Below are 18,660 nucleotides of genomic sequence, written 5' to 3' on the forward strand. Positions count from 1 at the left end.
ACATGATGTCTGATTGGTTAGCCATCACCAGTTTGTCAGTCTGGATCTTGAAGCCCCATATGATCTTAGCTCAGTCATTCTCAACTACCTTAGTAGGTGTCTTCCATTTTGACCTTGGGACTTCCAGCCCATACTCATGGCAGATGTTCCTGTACACTATGAAAGCTACCTGGTTATGGCGCTCCATGTATGCACTTCCTGCCTGCATTTTACACCCTACTGTAAGGTGCTGTATTGTTTCAGAGGCATCTTTGCACAGTCTGCACCGGGGGTCCTGCATGGTGTGGTAGACCCCAGCCTCTATTGATTTTGTACTGAGTGCCTGTTCTTGTGCTGCCATGATTAGTGCCTCTGTGCTGTCCTTCAATCCAGCTTTTTGCAGCCACTGGTAGGATTTTTTGATATCAGCCACTTCTTCTATTGTTGTGTGTTACACACTGTGCAGCGGCATGTCCCTCCCTGATGGTTCTCCTTCATCTTTCTTGTCCTCACTTTCGGTTTTCTCCTGCCTGAGGTATTCGCCAAGCCATTTGTCTTTGTGGGCCATCTTTCTGATGTACTCCTGGGTCTTAGTTGTTTCATCCTGGACAGTGGTCTTATATCAGCCTCCCTCGCTATGCTTGGTATACAGTCTCAGGGTGCCGGATTTGGGGTGAAACCCTCCATGCATTGTGACGAGCTTTGTCGTCTTGATGTCACTATCCTCTATCTCCTCCTTTGGCCAGTTTATTATACCAGCAGGGCATCTGATGACTGACAGGGCATATGTGTTGATTGCTTGAATCTTGTTTTTCCCATGCAGCTGACTTTTCAGGACCTACCTTACTCTTTGTAGGTATTTGGCTGTGACAGTCTTTCTTGCTGTCTCCTCATGGTTTCCGTTAGCCTGTGACACCCCAATGTATTTGTAGCTGTCCTGAACATCTGTACTGTGGCCTTTTGGTAGTTCAACCCCCTCGGTTCTGAATATCTTCCCTCTCTTTGAGACCATGCGACCGCACTTGTCCAGACCAGTCCGAATGACATTCCAGTGTCATTGCTGTAGATCCTGGTAGTGTGGATCAGTGAGTCGATGTCTCGCTCACTCCTGGCATACAGCTTGATGTCATCCATGTAGAGGAGGTGACTGATGAGTGTTCTGCTTTGGAATTGGTATCCTTAGCCAGTCTTTGTGATGATCTGGCTGAGGGGGTTCGGGCCTATGCAGAACAGCAGTGGGGATAGTGCATCACCTTGGTATATGCCGCACTTGATGGTGACTTGTGCAATTGTCTTTGCATTTGCTTCCAGACTTGTTTTCCACAGCTTCATTGAGTTTTTGATGAAGGCTATTAGTGTCCTGTTGATCTTGTACATTTCCAAGCATTTCAGTATCCATGTATGTGGCATTGAGTCGTAGGCTTTCTTATAGTCAATCCAGGCAGTGCACAGATTTGTCTGCCTTGTCTTACAGTCTCGAGTGACTGCTCTATCCACCAGTAGCTGGTGCTTGGCTCCTCTGGTGTTACTGCCTATTTCCTTCTGGGAAGAGTGCCTGTATTGAGCCATGTGCTTACTCATTTTAGCCGCTGTGATGTCTGACAGGAGCTTCCATGTTGTACATAAGCAAGTTGTTGGCCGGTAGTTGGAAGGGATTGTTCCCTTCTGGGGATCCTTCATGATCAGAATTGTCTGTGCTTGGGTTAACCATTCTGGGTGGGTCCCATCCATCAGCAGTTGATTCATTTGTGCGGCCAGGCTTGCATGAAGTGTGGTTAGTTTTTCAGCCAGTAGGTGTGGATCATGTCCGGATCTGGTGCTGTCCAGCTCTTCATACCTGCCGCTCTTTCTTGGACGTCTGCCGTTGTAACGGTTACTGGTTCTTGTTCTTGGAGATTGCTGTGATCTGTTCTTAGATCCACTAGCCACTGAGCATAATATCCTCCAGTACTGTTCAGTCTCAGCCCTGGGTGGATCTGATCTTGTATTATTACCCTTCCACTGTGAGTACTCTTTCGATGGGTTGGTGGAGAACATCTGGTTTATGCTCCTGTCTTCTGCTTCTCCTTTGTATCTGTTTAGGCAGGTGGCCAGGGTGGTGAGTCTTTTTTTGGCAGTTTCTAGAGCCTCAGGAATCGACAGCTTGTTGTACTTAGGTAACCTCTTCCCTACACCTTTCAGTAGGTCTGAGAGCTGACTAACCTCTCTTCGTGTTGCCTTAATCTGTGCCTCCAGCCTTCTCCTCCATGGGGGGTAATGCTCTTTGTGGCTTGTGGTGTTTATCTTATAGCCAAACATCTCTAGGATCACTGCAGCTGTGCAGTAGATCAGCTCATTGGTCTCAGTTAGTTATGTCTTTAGTAGGGATAGTATGTAGTGCTGCATTTTTATATACATATATATATATATATATATATATATATATATATATATACTATTGAGCCGATGTAGCGATTAAATTTCTCCCATATGAGATCAATAAAGTCAATCAATACAAAAATAGTGCCCAGGTTAGAGTTATACATAGATAATCGTATCATATCATGTTTCAATAGTAAATCTTTATACCCGAGAATAGTAATAAACATCAACCTAGAGTAAATTCTGTCATGATGGGTTAAATAGTTAAGCCCAAGATGCAGAACACATACACGGAAAACTGGGTTAAAAGTCCAAAAGAGTTTATTAAAGAACACTAACATGAAAATGACATGGGAACTGGTTCAGGCAGGTGAGCTGGTTCACTGGAGAATGTGCCGGGAACGGAAGACGGTTGGTTAACAGAGTACATGAAAAGCTAAGCATCTAGCTTCTAGCTTAGCATGGCTGTCCATGATCTGAGTTTCCAGCTCTCTGCAGAGAACAACAGGGGATTAACTCAAAGGGTTCTTCAGACTGAGCTTCCAGCTCACTGTAGAGAACAACAGGGGATTTACACGAAGGAATCTTCAGGCTGAGCTTCCAGCTCTCAGCAGGTAACATCAGGGGAAAATCCACATGGGAACCTCTAGGGAAACTCCACATAGAAGTCTTCAGGTTACAACCAAGTAGGGATCTTCGGGTTGGCTCACCAGGGCAGTTTAGCTGGTTAAGCTCTCCTTGAGCTTCAGGCTTGTGACTGGTTTTCTGTGATGCAACTCTCCCAGAGCTGCAGGCCAGAGACAGGTTGCCAGAGAGACAGCTCTTCCAGAGCTTCACGAAGAGACAGGTGGTTAAGCTCATCCAGAGCTTCACGAGGAGACAGGAGGTTAAGCTCATTCAGAGCTTCACGAGGAGACAGGAGGTTAAGCTCATCCAGAGCTCCACGAGGAGACAGGAGGTTAAGCTCATCCAGAGCTTTCACGAAGAGACAGGATTCCAACTAAGATCAACACTGCGGCGTGGAAGCAAGGTCAGGCAGGAGCTTATAAAGGAGAGGTCTTCTGATGAGAGGATTACCAACAGGTGTGCAGGAAGGTTCCAGCTCCAGAAGCCCCTTAGCGCACTCGGCTGGAGACAGAGGGTAGTCTCCAGGTCCCCACAGTAACTCCAACCCTAAGTGAAAAACACAGGGCAGAAGAGGATCCTCAGCGCCCTCTGGAGGGCAAGCCTGAGGATCCTAACAAATTCAAGGTTGGAATACATAAACACTCACGTTTGATGTAACTGCAAGTCAGCAACAGACAGCAAAATCCAACAACAAAATCACTTAATAGAATAGTGCTGTAGTGCCAAGAAAGCCAGTATTCCAGCTGAGAGCAGTTTATGTCAAATGGTGGTGTTTGGTGGTGTTCATGTCACTTGGTGCATGTTGTTGCTCTACTGTACCTTCTCCCAAATGCTCCACTTCTTCTGAAGCACCAGCAGGAGTGATGTCATCACCTTCACCACCTTTGAATAGCAAACATATGCTATCAGTGTTCTTCCATTAACTGAAGCACTGTATTTACTGTACTGTATATAAAAACACAGTATTTACTGTACTTTAAACACAAAATGTTGTCTTTTTTTATAACTTTTTAAAAAGGAACCATGGGTGAGGAGTAATTGTGAGTGGTGATTTAATCCATTCCTTTCTCTTCCAATGGAAATTATGTTGATGTTAATGAAGATCTTCTGTGGATCCAGATTCCATCCATGTTCCTGAAGCAGACAGCATTCAGAGCTCAACATGAACAAATAGGGAGGTTTGCTCACAGGCAGCTAAGGCTGCTGCTAAAACCTTCAGTGTTTTTCTGTGAACATGAAGCCTGAGCTGTTTGAACCTGTTGCTGAGCTTCTCTGTTTGTCTCCATCACTGTGGTTCAATGGAGCTTCTAACCAAAGCAGAGACACAGCAGGTCTGCAGCTGAACCAGGACCTGAAGAGACTGAAGAGATTCTCTGTGCTGTCAAACACAGTACATTGATCAGATGATGACATCACTGTTTGTTTATCATGTTTTGGTCTGTGTTTATCATCCAGATTGTCTGATTTCATTAGAACTGACTTTATTTCTCCTCTAATCACAGACTTGGTGGCTGTTCTCTCTCTGAAGCTGAATGTGAAGTTGTGGCCTCAGCTCTGAAGTCCAACCTTCATCTGACTGAAGTGGAAATAGAGTCGATCTATGGAGATGGATCCTTTGGAGACTCTGGAATGAAGCATCTATGTGAGATACTGGAGAGTTCAATCTGCAAAGTGAAGAAACTGAGGTGAGTTTTCTCTGTTTATTCAAACCAAATCATTCACTGATACTTTAATGCTGATTTTAATTCATCATTTTATTCTAATATATTTTCTTGTCAGAATAACATTTCTCAGACTTTTTACCTTGTCAATGAATTATTTTCCTGTTTTCCAGACGTTCTAAATATTTAACTTTATTTTCCAGAAGTTCAAACTTTCAAATGTTTTGGACTGATGGACAAAAATTAGGAAAATCAGTCAAATGATGTTAAGTAATGATAGAGATGTTTCCGTTTGATTTGGGAAAGATGAGACAAGATAAGATGGCTTTATTTCTAATTTCTGATTCGCATCTTTCCATCCAGAAGGACATTTGGTACCTCTAGAGTAGAACCAGAACCACAAACATGTTAGAATAACTAGAATAAAATAAGATGATCTAAAAACTAATGTTTAGGAAGGGAAGACAAAGACATGAAATCTTTGTCCTGAAGCTGCTGTTCTGTTGGACCGGGTCAGAGAGAACCCGTCCTCTTCAATCTGTCAGCTGTCAGAGTCGCTTGGAGACACAAATACTTAGTTACTGAACTTAAGCAGCTTTTGATTTCTGACTTATTTACTTCTTATTTACTTCAGTGTTTATTTTTCAGAATATTTTTTTCCTTTTCCTTCCTACATTTGAAGCCAAATATCTGGACTTTCTACTCCCTCCTTTCTCCAAACTGTCTCATTTCTTCTCTACATATTGATAAAAACATGACATAAGAGCTGCAAAAAAACAGGGAAAATCAGGAAGAGAATCTGTCCAGTTGGAGCCCAGTTAGTTTGTAGAAACACACTGATAGAAACATGGATAAAGACAAGAGGCTGGAGACATTGATGGATCAGATTGTGAGACACAGACATTCCCCGTCCATTCCCCCTTTATTAGGGAGGAAATGTCCATGTTGATTCTGTTTGCAGCTTTAACGGTGTGAATAGCAGAGCTCTAAATGGATTCAGCTGCTGATGAAGGACTTCTGTTGACTTCAATCTATATCAACCTGTCTGAAATTAGAATCTAGAACCAAACTAGACCCAGTCAGAATTTTTATGTTCTCTCTACCAACACAATGAAAAAATAGCTAAATTAACCTGTTTTCTCAGCAGACAAATTATTTTGAAGCATAAAGTTTTCAAATGTTATTATTTATCTTTTGAGGAAAAAACTTTTAATTTATAAGAACCTGAAAGTTTTATAAAAAAAATGTACTTTTTAATTTTTTTCTTCAATTTTTTTTTGAATTAACTAAAATATGAGAAAAGCTTTTCACTGATGATCATTAAGCTTCTGAGTTATTTTAGAAAAGCTTTTATCTGAATCTTTGATCATCTAATAAACAAACATTTTTAAACTCAGAGAATCTTAGAAACTGATTAAATAGCTTTTGTTGAATCTCTGTCAAATAGTCAGATCCTTAAAACACATTTGATTATTTTCTTCATGATGAGAGATTTCCAAAACATGAGATGAACATTGATTGAGCTGTAACTTTAATTTTTCCTGCTCTGAGTCTGTATTAAGGTTTAATCTCTATCTTTGGTCTGGATTGATCCGTTTCTTTCTGTTCCTGTGATCAAAGACGCACCAGGCTCCACCTCTGCTCTGAAATCAGCCCTGTTCTCCTGCTGCAGGGTTATTTGCTTTTTGTTGTTTTTATTTCTGTATAATGATAGAAGCAGGTCCGCATCCCTGGACTGAGCAGCTTTTCTGCCCGTTAAGGGAAAGACAAACTGCCAGTCCATCCCTGCATGGAGCTCCTAGTTCACATTGATGGTGCCCGAGAAGGCTGGACCCTTCTCGTGTGTCGCACCATTACAGAAAACTGCGGGTGTCCCCTTAATGCCTCGCGTCATTGGCTCAGTGGCGACATGCAGCATTCATGACGAGGGGGGTTCCACTAGGTTCGCTGCTATCCCCTCGGGAGTTTGTCTCCACCAACCCTTCCACCACAGAATAGGGGGCATTTTGGAAACAACAGATTGCTTGGGGGACATGGTCTCCACGAGAAAGCGGCACCACATCAACGCTCTGGAGTTGGTGGCTGTGCACTTCCTCCCGATCCTGCAGGGAAGGCAAGTTCTGGTGCGGTCAGACAACACGTCGGTTGTTTTACACATCAAGGGTGAACACGGTCAATGACGTTACTGAGGCTGACCCAGAAGCTTTTGACCTGTGCAGCCCCTCTTTTTGCCAGCCTGAGGGCGGCCCACATCCCAGGGGTGCAGAATGTTCCTGCCGACATCCTATCTCGAGGGCGTCCACCACCGGGGGATTGGAGGCTCCACCCAGATGTAGTGGGGACTATTTGGGAGAGGTCTGCAAGAGCAGCCGTAGACTTATTCGCCTCCCGACAGACGACACATTGCCCACTTTGGTTCTCGCTGGCAGACAGTACTAGTCCCCTAGGTCAGGATGCACTGTCACACGACTGGCCAAGGGGCACTGCTCTATGCATTCCCGCCGCTTCCCCTGATAGCCCTTACTTCAGGAGGGGCATCAGCTCCTTGTGGTGGCCCCCCGGTGGCCAGGGAGGACTTGGTTTCCACTGCTGCACAGGCTCTGTTGCAGCTCTCCAATGCCTCTTCCCTGCAGGAAGGACCTTCTGTCATAGCTGGGCGGTCACTACAGGACCCGGCGTTTCCTTCTCGGAGTATGGCGGGTACATCGGACAAACAATGACTAATGCCAGGGCCCCTTCCATGCAACTGATGTACGCCCATAAGTGGAAGGCTTTTAGCCACTGGTGTCAGGGAAGAAAGGAGGACCCTGTACACTGTCCTATTTCTGTTATTTTAACCTTCCATCAAACACTGCTTTCTCAAGGTCGCTCTCCATCCATTCTGAAAGTCTATGTCTCTGCCATCTCTTGCTGGCATTCGGTGGGGATATGGTGGGTCGTAATAAGTATGTTTCCTTGTTTTTGAGAGGTGCCCGACGTTTGCACCTCCCACACGCCCTGTTGTGTCATTGTGGGACTTCTCTATTGTCCTCGCTGCCCTGTGCTCTCCTCCTTTTGAACCATTGGCGGAGGCAAGCCTTGAGTGTGTGTCAAAGAGGACAGCTTTTCTTCTCGCCATGGCCTCGGCGAAACAGGTGGGTGAACTACATGCCTTGTCTGTTCACAATTCCTGCTGCCATTGGAACCTGGCTGGTTCTTTGGCCTAATGCGGCGTTTCTTCCTAAGGTGGCTTCATCCGTGAGCCACAATGTGCCCCACCAGCCTGCTCGCATTAATGCGGATGGGCCTGATGAGCTTCTCTGCCCTGAAGGCATACGTCTGTCTCACAGCTTCTCTCCGGCAGTCAGATAGTCTGTTTGTTTGCTACAGGGGGCCCTGCAAGGGGCACGCCCTTTCTAAACAGCGCATTGCGCATTGGATTGAGGATGTAGTGGAACAAGCGTACATTCGGCAGGGCCACCAACCCCCCGCTGGTGTACGGTGCCATTCCACCAGGAGCATTAGTGTGTCATGGGCCGCTATGACTGGTGTCACTCTGGAGGCTATTGGTTCAGCAGCCTCTTGGTCATCCCCGAATACCTTTGCTAGGTTTTACAGGGTTAACTTAGCCCTCCTTCACCCAATGCATGGGATCCTGTCCCGGCGCGCACCATCTTCCCAGTGAGGTAGGCATGTTTCGGTTGATTGTTTCTGTGTGTGATTCCTCAGGACTCTGTTGGTAATCGTCATCAGTGCTTTAAGAACGAAAGTTACGAGTGTAACCACAGTTCTATGAATCCCGGATGACCGTCAGAGCGCACGGTCCCCCTGTATCATTGTGTTTTTCGCGAGAAGATTAAGGGACTGAGCTGTCGCTGTCACATGACTATATAGGCTCACCAGTGTCACTGGAGGTCACACGTGACTATGTTGGTACAAGATTCTTGACCTGTGCATGTGCAAGAGTGATCATTCGTGCTTTAAGCACCGCCTCTGGCGGTCATCTGGGATTCATAGAACCGTAGTTACAGTGGTAACTTTCGTTATCTCTAAAGAAACACGTGCAGTCATCATTGCACTGCACAAAAATGTTCTAACAGGAAAGAGAATCCAGCTAGAAATATTGCAACTTAGTCAACAATCTATCGCATCATCAAGAACTTCAAGGAGAGAGGTTTCATGTAGCCAAAAAGGCTCCAGGGCGCCCAAGAAAGACCAACAAGTGCCAGGACCGTCTCTTGAAAGTGTTTCAGCTGTGGGATTGGGCTACCAGCAATGCAGAGCTTGCTTAGGAATGGCAGCAGGCAGGTGTGAGTATATCTGCATGCACTGTGAGGTGGAGACTCTTCGAGCAAGGCCTGGTCTCAAGAAGGGCAGCAAAGAGGACACTTCTCTCCACGAAAAACATCAGGGACAGACTGATATTCTGCTAAAGGTACAGGGAGTGGACTGCTGAGGACTGGGATACAGTAATTTTCTCTGATGAATCCCCTTTACAATTGTTTGGGACATCTGGAAAAAAGCTTGTTTGGAGAACACGAGGTGAGCACTACCATCAGTCTTGTCTCATGCCAACTGTAAAGCATCCCGAAACCATTCATGTGTGGGGTTGCTTCTTAGCCAAGGGAGTCGCCTCTCTCACAGTCTTACCTAAAAACACAGCCATGAATAAAGAATGGTACCAGAATGTCCTCCGAGAGCAACTTCTCCTAACCGTCCAAGAGCAGTTTGGTGATGAACAATGCCTTTTCCAGCATGATGGAGCACCTGGCCATAAACCAAAGGTGATATATAACTGGCTCAGGGAACAAAACATAGATGTTTGGTATTCATGTCCTGGAAACTCCCCTGATCTTAATCCGATTGAAAACTTGTGGTCAATCATAAAGAGACGAGTGGACAAATGAAAACCTAGGAATTCTGACAAAATAAAAGCATTGATTGTGCAAGAATGGAGTGTTATCAGTCAGGATTTGGTCCAGAAGTTGATTGAAAGCATGCCAGGGAGAATTGCAGAGGTCCTGAACTAGAGGGGTCAGCACTGCAAATATTGTCTTGCTGCATTAACTCATTCTGTCATTAAAAGCTTTTATTACTCATAATTTGATTGCAATTGTATTTCTGTATGTGATGACAACATCTGACATACACACGAAAACCAGAGGGCAGCAGATCATGTAAAAATATAATATTTCTGTCATTCTCAATACCTTTGGTCATGACTGTATATTCAGTGACCCTGGCCAAAGAGAGAATATGTTCAGTGATGCTCTATGATTGGATCATCATAGTGACAGTGAGGAAAATAACCAATGGTCCTTGAACTAGTGTTCATCATGTGCCGGGGTCACATATACTGCTGGAATGTTTTAATGGAAAGTTTTAATCTGCATCCTGTTGAATTCAGCTAAAATATTTGATTCTTTATTCAGATTGATTCGCTGCAGATTGTCAGAGATCAGCTGGGCTTCTCTGGTCTCAGCTCTGAAGTCAAATCCATCCCATCTGACAGAACTGAACCTGAGAGGAACCAAGCTGGACCCTGGAATGAAGGAGCTCAGTGGGTTTCTCCAGTCTCCCCTCTGCAAACTACAGACATTGAGGTCAGATGTAGTATATTTGTTTATTCTAATAACATTACAGTGCAAATCTCAGAATGAAGGTAAATCAGTGAGCTAGTAAAAGACAAATAGGCTGCTTGTGCAGTTATGTGTGTCCCTTTTTATTAATTATAACATTTATTTCTAAGAACCTTCACATCATGCTATGGATAAACATGGTACTGAATAAAATCATAATAAGATCAATAACAGCAAATCATTAGAACTTGCATTGGTTAGACATGAAAGTCAGAACTGAATGAAAGGATAAGGTTGAGTTTGGCCTCGTCTGTTCATAGAATTGATTTCTACTGAATGAGACAGGATAAGTACAAATAACTTATCCAACGTATTTGTACACTTGCATTTTTGCCCGTTTTTTTTCGTACGTCTGACCTACACTGGCTAAACCATCAAGGTGTGACAGGAGCTTATATGGCAATTGCCATATTGCTACAGTTGTTTCATGCATATAAATTGCTTTATTATAATTATGCAGGGAGTTTTACAGTTTATATGGACATAGCAATGTAAATAGAGCAGAATAACAGAAGAAGAAAAAGAAAAAAAGATAAAAGATAAAAGAAAGAGGAGATAGAAAGGAGACAATGACAAAACATTTCCAGTCTGCTTCATTACCTGCAACAAGATGCAAAAATAACAGCACAACCAAAAGACCTGGTACGAGACATACAATAAAGCCACAACCTTGAGACTATCGCTGAAGTAGTATTATTAAGTCTGACATGTACTCTGTGTTACCTGAAGATATGGATGTGGGCTTTCTGTATGGAAGTGAATTTCTGAGTACCTGGAACCAAGCACCTCTAGTTGTTTGTGAGGGTGCACTTGTGCATGTAAAGTTTATCCATAGAAAAAAAGCTCAATAGTGGTTGTGGAGAGCCGAAGAGGCTCAGCCCCCAGAAGACTGAGTCCTGCGCTGGGAGATCCAAAGCCCCAGACACCCAAAGGGACCCCAAGAGCAAAGGCACCAAGGAGGGGCCAGCCCAGCAAATCAAACCCCCACCAAGGGAGGAGGAGAGACAGCCCCGAGGAAGTCCCCCAGCTACCGCAATGCCGCGCCCTGGGGAGCCGCAGGGATGAGTTTGCGGGCCCCCCCGGCAGCCAGCCACCCTGAAGTGAATCTGGTCCTGGGCCCCAGGGATCCGAGGCCCCAGGGGTGCCCGACCCCCAGACAGCAGCCCCAGCAAGGCCCCAGATGGCCTGGGCCAGTGGAGAGGCCACCAGGAATGAGCCAGCAGCCACCCGGGTATCCACCCCAAAACACCGAGCTCCACCAATGCACTGGCGAGCCCCGACACCAGCCAGCGGAGGGAGAGCAGGATGGGGAGAATGGGCTCTGCACTTAGCGGAGACTTGAGATGTGTTTGGGAGAAGGGGCAGTTCAGACCCCAACCTGGAAAAAAAACAAAAAAAAAACTCAATCTCATTCACGCCTTCCCACCCTAGTGCCCCCACTCGCACCACAGAAGAAGAAAAATAATGATAAAAATCGCAGACACACATTCACACATAACGCTCACATCCAATAATGCCAGGACCCAAGACCCAGCAGCACCGGTGGTTGGTCCCGGGATTATTGGATGACCCAATAAGTGAACCTGAAATCCGGATGGGGGGGAGGGGAATGGCAACACCGCCACACCAACCCATCTCATTCTTGCTTTAAGCCTGGCCCCCCACCCCGCACACGGACCGGAGCACCCCCAACAAGAGCTACTTCAACCTGCCACTACATGCCCCTCCTTCCAAACTTCTTTGGGTAGAGCTGAAGTGACAGACCTGCCATGGTAGGCCACATAGGCCCCGGCACCGGCCCCCACCGAAACCACAGACCAGGCGGCTCCAGGCCCCAGACTCCGGGTGGCACCCGGGGAACAGGGGTTGCGAGACGGGATGGGTGGAGCCGACCGTGGTGAGGCCCATAAAATAAGCCCCCTCCCCGGATGACCTTGACCCCAACCCCCGGAAAATGCCCTACATATATGTGTGTTGTGAAAATGTTGTAGATGGAAGTGTCTAAAATGCAAAATAATATTGGGGTGGGGAACGTCATCAGAAGGTGGGGCCCTCCAGTAAGGATTTCAGGGATGGGGAGCAAAGGACTGAGGTGCTTACTGCACTCCCAGGGGACCAGCTCCCCCGCAGACTCCAATAGGCCCGAGAGCCCCACCGGAGAGGGGGGTCCAACCAGTCTCACCACCATAGCCGGGGGGCCAGGGACCGGCAGTAGGACCCACCAGCCAGCCCGGCACAGGGCCAACAACCCCCCCATCCTGTCCATCCCCCCCCCAAAAAAATAATGATAATAATAATAAATAAATAAGGGGTGACAACCCCGGCCAGACCCAAAGCCATTCTAAAATCCTCTTCCCTCCATCACCACCCCCGCCCCCCTTCCAGAGATTTGATACTCCCCTACATTAACAGTCAAACCACTTACCACACAAGCGACAGAAGACATCCAGGCCTAGATCATTCCCACTCCCCCTCCCTCCCCTTCCCCCACTAGCAGAGTGCAAACCCCTGAAGGGGTAAGTATCTGCCATAGGTGTTAATGTCCATGCCCCCCAGCCCAACAGGCCCCGAGGCACCCCAGCACACCAGAGGCCGCGGCAGGGCTGGACAGCAGGGCGTAAGCCGGCCCAGACCTCAAGCAGCACTCCCCACAGAACCCGAACCCCGACGCCCACCGGAGCCCCTGCCCGAGGGCAGCGCGCCCCAGCGATCTCTGACCTCGGACCCACCCCTTACCCACCCAGCAGCTGCACAGCTACCAGGTCGGTAGCCCACGTCTGCCACCACTGAACCCCCCAAGAGCATGCGGCCACCGTAGGACCCCCCGAGGCGCCCCAGGCCCCGCCCCGATTGGGGCAACAGACCCCTGGGCTAGACCCACCAGGCACCCCGCTCTGAGTGCCCCCTGACCCCTCCAGGACCCAAGGACCCCTGAACCAGCCCCCGCGCCCCATAGGACTCGCCCCACAGCCCGCCACTACACTAAGTGATGGAGTCGATCAAGGGAGCCCAGAGAGATCTGTCTGATGGGAATGCAGATGCTGTCTCAAGATTAATATGATCCAGCAACAGATCTCTGTACTGATTGATGCTGAGTTTATCCTTACTTTTCCAATTCATGAGGATAGTTTTCTTTGCGATACATAAAACAGTGAAAGCCATGCAAACTGATTTTTTTTCCATAGAGTTTCCCTCAGAGTCACCGAGCAATAAAACTGAAGGAGAAAGTGAGATTTTACAACCCAGGCACATTGATAAGTCCTTACATACCTGTACCCAGAAGTTCTGAACCGGCGTGCATAACCATAATGCATGAATATAATTATCAAGATGATTACCTATGCACTGTGGACAGATGTTAAATTGTGCCAAACCCATCTTGAATAATGTTTTACTTGTATAGTGCACTCTGTGGAGGATTTTGAATTGTATTCATTATAAATTGGGGTTTCTAGTCATGCTAAAAGTTCTTAGACATATCTGAGCCCAGATGTTTTGTACAAAGCTGGCTGATAAATCCTCCTCCCATTTAGTAATAGGAAGAGATATTGTATCATCAAGTTTAGTCAGTGTCCTGTATAATTTAGACAGTAGTTTTGGGGGGTTTAACTCTAGAAACTCTGATATATTAGTTGGAATTTGTAAACCTCCATCAATATGCTTAATTTTTTTTCTAATTACAGCTTTAATTTGCTCATATTCTAAGAATTTATTTTTGTTAATGCCACATTGCAAATTTAAGCTAGCAAAAGTGATAAACTCCGTACCTTCAAACAAATGATCCAGATATGTAATACCTTTATTCTTCCAGTACGGAAAGTTTATAATATTATTTTTTTGTAGAATGTCAGGGTTATTCCGGATGGGTGTATGACTGCATGGGATAAGTGATGACTTTGTTATTTCAAGAAATTCCCACCATGCTGTCAGGGAAGAGCTGATGTTAATATTTTTAAAACATGGGTGCTGTTTGATCTTAGAGCTAATAAACGGCAAATCTGAGATTATGATATTACTGCATATTTCTTGTTCTGTGTCTATCCAGGGCTCATCTAAGGAATTATTTTTTATCCATATAGAGATGTATTGTAATCTATTTGCTAAGTAGTAGTTTTGGAAGTTAGGTAAATCTAGTCCCCCTCTGTCTTTAGTTCTCTGTAGTGTCTTTAAGGGGGTTTGTCCTTCCAAAGAAATTTAGAGATGGAAGAATCTAGAGATTTAAACCAATTGGGTGATGGTTTATATGGGATCATTGAAAATAGGTAGTTAATTCTGGGTAAGACCATCTTAAATGAGGATACCCTACCTATAAGGGAGATCGAAAGCGATTTCCATCTTTCTCCTCTTCTATTTTTGTCAAAAGAGGGTTGTGGTTGAGTTTTGGTGACTCATCTAATTTAGATGACACAGTAATTCCAAAATATTTGCCATTTCCTGATTGCAATTGTATACCTAAGGGATTCTGTAGAGAGCAACTAATTGGTAGTACTATAAATTTAGACCAATTTATAGAGTATTTTGAGACTTTTGAGAAAGATTCTAGTAAACTAAACACTTGAGAGAGGCAAGTGTTTGAGTACTGAAGATAAAGTAATACATCATCTGCATAAAGACAAATTTTATGTTCTATTTTCATGCCTATTATACCTTTAACCACATTAGTTTGTCTGATTGTAGCAACTAGAGGCTCAATGAAAATAGCAAAAAGTGAGGGGGAGAGCGGGCATCCCTGCCTGGTGCCCCTCTGGAGACAAAAGCTGGAAGATGTTTGATTATTTGTCCTGACACAGGCTGTTTGGAAGCTGTATAATATTTTTAACCAATTTATAAAGGAATTGCCAAAACCAAATTTATGTAGAGTAGCAAATTTCCAGTTTACTCTATCAAATGCTTTTTCTGCATCTAAAGCCAATATATAGGATTTAAGATTTTACTGTAGGAATAATCTATTAAATTCAGCAGTCTGCGTGTGTTAGCGGCTGACTGCCTTCCTTTGATGAAACCAGTTTGATCTGGGTGGATTGTGAGAGGAGTAAATTTATGTAATCGTTTTGCTAAAGCTTTAAAGATTATTTTAATATCCACATTAATTAAGAATATGGGATGATAGCTGGTTGGAAATATTGGATCTTTGCCTGGCTTAAGCAGGAGACTAATGGTGGAAGAATTCATATTAACTGCAGCATTCTGTGAATCGTTGGGGCCAGAATGTCCCAGAACTCTTTATAGAACTCAGTAGGGAACCCGTCTGGACGTGGCGCTTTATTATTTGGCATGGTTTTTAATGCTTCCTGGACTTCAGCTGTTGACGGTGGTGAGTCCAGGGTCACTCTCTCATAATTTAGGAAGAGTTATTTTATCCAGAAATGGCTTGATATAATTATTGGATTTAACTGTGATGTGTATAAAGATTTACAGAAATATTTTAATGGAGCTTCTAACTAAAGCAGAGACACAGTAGGTCTGCAGCTGAACCAGGACCTGAAGAGACTGAAGAGATTCTCTGTGGTGTCAAACACAGGACATTGATGAGGAGCAGTGATGGTTAATGAGGCATCTTGAAGCCAAACTGGATTGATGCTGCATTGATACTGTCTCACAGAATACTGACACCTGCTGGACATTTAAAGACACTACAGGCAGCTTGCTGGACAGACTAAACTGAATTGATTTGATGACCTAGTACAATGATATCATTTGTTATTGGAGGTTATGTTTTATTATTTCACATCTATGTTTAAATTGAAAATATATTTGATATTTGTCAAATGTAGCAAATAAATGTAAAAATATAACATAGCGTGATATTTAGGGTCGAAATGCGAATGAGGATGCTTGTGGACTAGGACTTTAAAACATAATTTCAAAACAATAAGTACAGTAAAAACTGTAAACAAACTAAGAGTAAATTCGAAATTAACTTTAATTCAGATAAGTTGAGTGATAACTGAGAGGAAAAGGACGCCATAATGAGAAAGTTAAAATAAAAACACAATGGCTGAAAAGTACCTATTCCTTTTAGGCTCTAAAATTATTGCTCATTTTAATAATAAACTGCAAAATATGAGACATTTTTTCAGCAGATGTATCATGTTGACAGATCCGTTTTTAAACCCAGTTTAGTGAGTCAGTCAGTTAGAAACAACTCCTGTATCGGTCACATGACTTTCTGGAAACGACACACGCACCAATACAGTGGTTTGCTCTATGGGCTCCACGCATGCACCGACGCATCGCTGTTGCTGGACCCATCACTAATGTGGAGAGCAGATGTTCATCAGATGATGACATCACTGTTTGCTTATCATTTTTTAGTATGTGTTTATCATCCAGATTGTCTGATTTCATTAGAACTGACTTTATTTCTCCTCTAATCACAGACTTGGTGGCTGTTCTCTCTCTGAAGCTGGATGTGAAGTTGTGGCCTCAGCTCTGAAGTCCAACCTTCATCTGACTGAAGTGGAAATAGAGACAATCTGTGGATCCTTTAAAGACTCTGGAAAGAAGCATCTGTGTGAGATACTGGAGAGTTCAATCTGCAAAGTGAAGAAACTGAGGTGAGTATTGTGGAGTAAAAAATGGGCACTGAGAGTTGATATCCAAGGAAGAAAAGGTTTTATTTTACTCTGCAGAGGAGAATGGCACAAACCAGCTGAAAACAGCTGTGAGTGCGATTCTGAGGCTGTAGTATCCTACCCCTGCTTATAAGAGGATTCCACACACACACACATTTACATCCCCCAAGAGAAACACTGTAGTTCATCAAAGGAAAGAGATACCATTGGTTTCCCATTCACCCCAGGATGTGATAATCCTGACGTGTTTATCTATGTTTTCCCCTTATCTAACCTAGGGGGGGGTACTCCCTTTCAACCCTCCTTCCTTTCATCTCAATAAAGCTTCTAAGTAATCACTCCTATTCAGGAAGAGAGGAAAGACAGAGTAACATTTTATCTCACAAACAGGCCAAGGAAAAATATAATTCCACACCTTTCTCTGTTTATTCACACCAAATCATTCACTGATACTTTAATGCTGATTTTTATTAATCATTTTCGCCTCTGTCAGTGAGCCCCAGGGCAGCTGTGGTTACAATATAGCTTGCCACCATCAGTGTGTGAGTGTGTGCCTGAATAGGTGAATGAATGTAGTGTAAAGCGCTTTGGTCAAGTCTCCTGACTTGAAAAAATGCTATATAAGTACAGGCCACTTTCTGTTTATCATTATATTCCAATATATTTTCTTAAAAAACAGCTGCTGTCCAAATGTCACAATAACATTTCTCAGACTTTTACCTTGTAAATTAATTATTTTCCTGTTCCAGATGTTCTAAATATTGACCTTTATTTTCCAGATGTTTCAACTTTCAAATGTTTTGGACTGATAAATAAAAAAAGAGGAAAATCAGTCAAATGATGTTAAAGGGGAACTTTGTTTTTTTTTTTACATTGGGCCTTTGATTTTACGTTATTACATCATGTTCTACTCACCCATTTAAGTTTTGTGTCATTTGGAGCTGTTCTGAAGATATTCCATTAGGTTATATCCGAGTAACGTCTTCCTATGGGCAACGAGTTGAAGGCACAAACTAAACTGTTTACAAGTTATTATTTATGGTACGCCAGCATTCATAACATGTAGACAAATCACTTTCTCCCAGAAATCTAGGGTTATATTTTTTATATTTTTATTTGAAAACAAAGCAGAGTGTGTATGAGGTCATCAGCGCATGCCGGCTACCGTTCATTCTTCCTGTCCGCTGAACTGCTGCTAGTTTTACTAACATGCCTGGAAGATGTCTAGTGCTACTACCACAGATGATCTCGCTCTCCAAATGGAATTGAACAATTCAGATTAGCTAGCCGAATGAATAGAAGGGGTAGAGCGTAGCCACCTGTGGCCCGGGCTGCCTGTCACAACTCCAGCGCGCATGTGTGGATGATGTCATACACGAGCCGCTTTGTTTTTAAAACATATAAATATAAAAAATAAAACAGTAATGATGGAGATGTTTCAGTTTGATTTGGGAAAGATTCAGATAATGAGACAAGATAAGATAGCTTTATTACTCATTTCTGATTATCATCTTTCCATTCAGAAGGAGATTTGGTTCCTCTAGAGTAGAACCAGAACCACAAACATCTTAGAATAACTTGGATAAAATAAAGTGATTTAAAACTAATTTTTAGGAAGAAAAGACAAAGACATTAAAGCTTTGTCCTGAAGCTGCTGTTCTTTTGGACCGGCTCAGAGAGAACCCATCCTCTTCAATCTGTCAGCTGTCAGAGTCGCTTGGAGACAGAAATACTTAGTTACTGAACTTAAGCAGCTTTTAATTTCTGACTTATTTACTTCTTATTTACTTCAGTATTTATTTTTCAGAATCCATTTTCCTTTTCCTTCCTACATTTGAA

The 18,660-nt window shown here is 43.9% G+C and overlaps 1 protein-coding gene across 7 annotated transcripts in view; it reads left to right on the plus strand.

The window, feature by feature from the left end:
• The window catches only part of LOC107103124 (ribonuclease inhibitor-like), a 61,825-nt gene that overhangs the window by 13,485 nt on the left and 29,680 nt on the right, over positions 1 to 18,660 (plus strand). For 4 of the 7 annotated variants that reach the window (XM_015402657.1, XM_015402651.1, XM_015402652.1 and 1 more), the window contains exons 3-4: positions 4,470 to 4,652; positions 16,627 to 16,803. In XM_015402657.1, the coding sequence (XP_015258143.1) occupies positions 4,470 to 4,652; positions 16,627 to 16,803 (360 nt within the window). The remainder of the gene's footprint in view (positions 1 to 4,469; positions 4,653 to 16,626; positions 16,804 to 18,660) is intronic. The other 3 variants (XM_015402654.1, XM_015402658.1, XM_015402655.1) reach the window with 2 other exon arrangements.

The sequence above is a fragment of the Cyprinodon variegatus genome, unplaced genomic scaffold (genome assembly GCF_000732505.1).
Source record: "Cyprinodon variegatus isolate N-32 unplaced genomic scaffold, C_variegatus-1.0 Scaffold1379, whole genome shotgun sequence".
In the NCBI taxonomy this organism is placed as follows: domain Eukaryota; kingdom Metazoa; phylum Chordata; class Actinopteri; order Cyprinodontiformes; family Cyprinodontidae; genus Cyprinodon; species Cyprinodon variegatus.